The sequence below is a fragment of the Bison bison genome, unplaced genomic scaffold, assembly GCF_000754665.1.
Source record: "Bison bison bison isolate TAMUID 2011002044 unplaced genomic scaffold, Bison_UMD1.0 scf7180017864285, whole genome shotgun sequence".
Lineage (NCBI taxonomy): Eukaryota > Metazoa > Chordata > Mammalia > Artiodactyla > Bovidae > Bison > Bison bison.
In genome coordinates this window covers 1,953,222-1,956,678 of record NW_011494857.1, presented here as the reverse complement: position 1 = coordinate 1,956,678, position 3,457 = coordinate 1,953,222, and the positions used below count along the sequence as shown (strand labels likewise).

Sequence of the window (3,457 nt, the reverse complement as noted above, 5' to 3'; positions counted from 1 at the left end):
GGACCCGAGGGCTTGCTGGCAGGTTGGGCTTCCAGATCCCAGACTCCTAAGCACCTTCTCCCCCCACCCCTCCAAGCAGGAGCCGAGGACGGCATGTCCCAGGCCCCAGGAGCTCAGCCAAGCCGGCCCTCCGTGTACCACGAACGGCAACGCCTGGAGCTCTGTGCCGTGCACGCCCTCAACAACGTCCTGCAGCAGCAGCTCTTCAGCCAGGAGGCTGCCGATGAGATCTGCAAGAGGTGACCATCACCCACCCCAACCCCTGGAGAAGCAGGGCTCATGGAGGCGGGGACACCCACCTGGGTCTCGGAGCAAAGCAAGGCCCGGGGCACAGCCCTGCGGCTTTCTGCTGCCCCATCCCCTGCCCGGCTGGACTCCGGGACTCAGAAACCAAGATGTTACCCAGGCGTCTGCTCACCCCGCTGACCTCAGCCCCTGACCAGGCCTCAGCCTTTTACCTAGGCCCTCATCCTCACTCTCTTCCCACCTCCCAGCTTCTGGTTTATCTCCTTCAGTCCCGGCTACACAAGGCTCCAACACTGCACCTGCCCCTCCCCAACTCCCAGGGCTCCCCCAGCACCCCTGGCAGAAGCCGCAGGCTCCGCCCCCAGCCTGATAACCAAAACCCTGTGTGCTGTGGTCCCCACCCGTCTCTGCAGCTTCTTATCTCACTGTTTGCTTCCAGACAAATGCCCTCTAGTCTCTGAATGAGCCCCACATGGTGCCTCTGGGCCTTTGCACAGGCTGTTCTTTCTGCCTGGCACGGCTCTCTCTTCTTGGCAGCCTGCAGTGTGCTGCCTCACTATTCAGTATTTCAAACATCACTTCTTTGTTATCTCTCTGCCTGAGCCCCTCCTCTCTGGCCCCACTGCCTTCTGGACCCTCCCCTCAGCCTTCAGTCTCTCCCCTCCAGTCAGTCCCCCGTGTGATCCTACGCCCCGAGACGACCCTTTCTCCCCATCTCTTGCTCACAGCCCTCCCATGCCTCCGCCCCTGCCATCCTCAGGCCAGTCCCAGGCCCTCAGACTGATTATTTTAGAATGTATTCATCCCCTCCCATCATTCAGAACAGGAATCAATCAACTCTTTCATAGCTCAGCCATGCTGGAGACTCAGAGATGAGTCCACTGTGAGCCCCTGCCCTAAGGGAAGCCAGGGAAACAGATACACAGAGAAAGAATACACAGCTTTCCCCCTCTCCGGCCCCTCCCCCTGCCTTGCCCCCCAAAGGCCCGGAGACATAACAAAGTTGCCTTTGTCTCAAGGAAGCGGGGCCCAGAGACAAGTGGGCTGGGGGACAGCTGGAGAGAAGGCGGGGGGCAGGAGCACAGGAGATGTGCTGGGTCAGGTGGCTGCAAGGAATGGGGTGGGCATGGAGCCAGGAGGCCAGCAGGGCCCAGATCCTGCCAGGGACGCCTGGGGGCTGGGGTTCTCTCCTGGGGTGACGAGGGTGCCAGGGACGGCTGGGGCAAGGGCAGTGCTGGGTGTAGAAGGAGCCCCCAGGAGGGGTGAGATTGGAAGCTGGTGAGGGTCCAGGAGGAGGGCAAGGCCTGAGCAGAGCTGTGGGTGGGGGACAGGGTCTACTTCGCTGAAGACAGGATGAGAGAGTCGGGGGACAGGAGGAACATGGCTGGGGGTAATGAGTCGGCACAGGGTTGAAGAGAGGGAAGAGTCCCATGGTGGGGTGACTCACGGACCCTGGGACGCTATGGCCCTGTGGTGGAGGGGGAGGCCTTCTCAGGAACCCCCAACTCAGGAGGCCCTGACCACCTCCCACTCAGGTTGGCCCCAGACTCCCGGCTGAACCCCCATCGCAGCCTCCTGGGCACCGGCAACTACGACGTCAACGTGATCATGGCTGCCCTGCAGGGGCAGGGCCTGGCTGCCGTGTGGTGGGACCGAAGGAGGTGCGGCCATAATGCTGCGTCATTATGGGGGTGGGTGCGGGGGGATGGTGGCTGCTGGGGCACGAAGCAGGGGGAGGGGACGGTGGATGGGAAGGAGGAAGAAGGGGCAGATGGGTGGAGGGTTTGCAGCGGTTGATAACGGGTGGCTGGCCCACTGAGGGCTCAGGAGGTAGTAGAGGGACAGTCAGGGCGTGAGCTGATGGATAGATGATAGGCAGATTGATGGGTAAGTGGACGGTGAATGGGTAGGTTGGGTGATGGGATATATGAATGGGTGGGTGGTTGAGTGAATGAAAGATAGATAAAGGATGGATCATTGATACGTGTGACGTGCTCAGTCAGCCATATCCAACTCTGCGACCCCATGGACTGTAGCCTGCCATGCTCCTCTGTTCATGGGATGTTCCAGGCAAGAGTAATGGAGTGGGTTGCCATTTCCTGCTCCAGGCCAACCCAGGGATCGAACCCGCATCTCTTGCGTCCCCTGCATTGGCAGGCAGATTCTTTACCCCTGAGCCACCTGGGAAGCCCTCAGTTGATAGGCAGTGGAATACCAAACATCCAAGATGGTTGGTTGGATGGACGGATGGAAAGAGCAGATGAAGAGTTGGGTGGGTGGTGGAGGAGATGTTGGGCTGCCAGCTGGCTGGCTGCAGGTTGATTGCATTGGTAGGTGAATGGGTGGGTCAAGGAAGAGCATGGATGGTGGGTGACTGTTCTATGGCTAGGAGGCTTGGATGGGTGGGTGGTGCATAATGAATAGATGATGGGTAGAATCAGCGGTAGATGCGTCAGGAGTGGATGGGGAGAGTGGATGGTAGAGTTGTTGGGCAGGTGGTGCTTGGGGCTTGGCTGGGTGGGTGCATGACGCATGGGTAACAAATGGTCAGGCGGATGAGGGTGAAGGGTGACTTGTTGGGTGGGTGGCTGACTGGGAGGTCTGGGTGAGTGGCAGCAGGTAAGTGGAAGGAAGCAAAGGGTGGGCTGATGGAGGCGAGTCCCTGGGTGGGCTCCGGCGGGCACCCGCCCAGGCTTGGGGCTCTGACGGCGCGTCCCCGCCCGGCCCGCAGGCCCCTGTCCCAGCTGGCGCTGCCCCGGGTACTGGGGCTGATCCTGACCCTGCCCTCGCCCGTCTCGCTGGGGCTGCTGTCCCTGCCCCTGCGCCGGCGGCACTGGGTGGCCCTGCGCCAGGTGGACGGCGTCTACTACAACCTGGACTCCAAGCTGCGGGCGCCCGAGGTGCTGGGCGACGAGGACGGCGTCAGGTGAGGGGTGGGGGGCGCGGCTCCAGGGCCGGGGGCCATGGGGATGTGGCCTGTCCCCCGCTCCACACCCAACCCACCCCAGGCCTCAGCCTCCCCGTGTCTGTGCACAGGGCCTTCCTGGCGGCCGCGCTGGCTCAAGGTTTGTGCGAGGTGCTGCTGGTGGTAACCAAGGAGGTGGAGGAGCAGGGCTCCTGGCTGCAGGCAGACTGACCCCAGGAGGAGGGGCCCACGGCTGCCCGCCCAGAGCGGCCCCCGAGACCAGCCTTCCGAGCAAGCGCCGGGGCC

The 3,457-nt window shown here is 62.3% G+C and overlaps 1 protein-coding gene across 4 annotated transcripts in view; it reads left to right on the top strand.

Annotated features, from left to right (window-relative positions):
• JOSD2 (Josephin domain containing 2) overlaps positions 1–3,451 on the top strand; it is a 5,243-nt gene extending 1,792 nt beyond the window's left edge. For 3 of the 4 annotated variants that reach the window (XM_010849655.1, XM_010849656.1, XM_010849659.1), the window contains exons 2-5: positions 80–239; positions 1,782–1,907; positions 2,978–3,172; positions 3,283–3,451. In XM_010849655.1, the coding sequence (XP_010847957.1) occupies positions 94–239; positions 1,782–1,907; positions 2,978–3,172; positions 3,283–3,382 (567 nt within the window). In that variant the 5' untranslated portion in view covers positions 80–93 and the 3' untranslated portion in view covers positions 3,383–3,451. Of the gene's footprint in view, positions 1–76; positions 240–1,781; positions 1,908–2,977; positions 3,173–3,282 lie in introns of all 4 variants that reach the window. The other variant, XM_010849658.1, reaches the window with a different exon arrangement.
• The last annotated feature ends 6 nt before the right edge of the window (positions 3,452–3,457 follow it).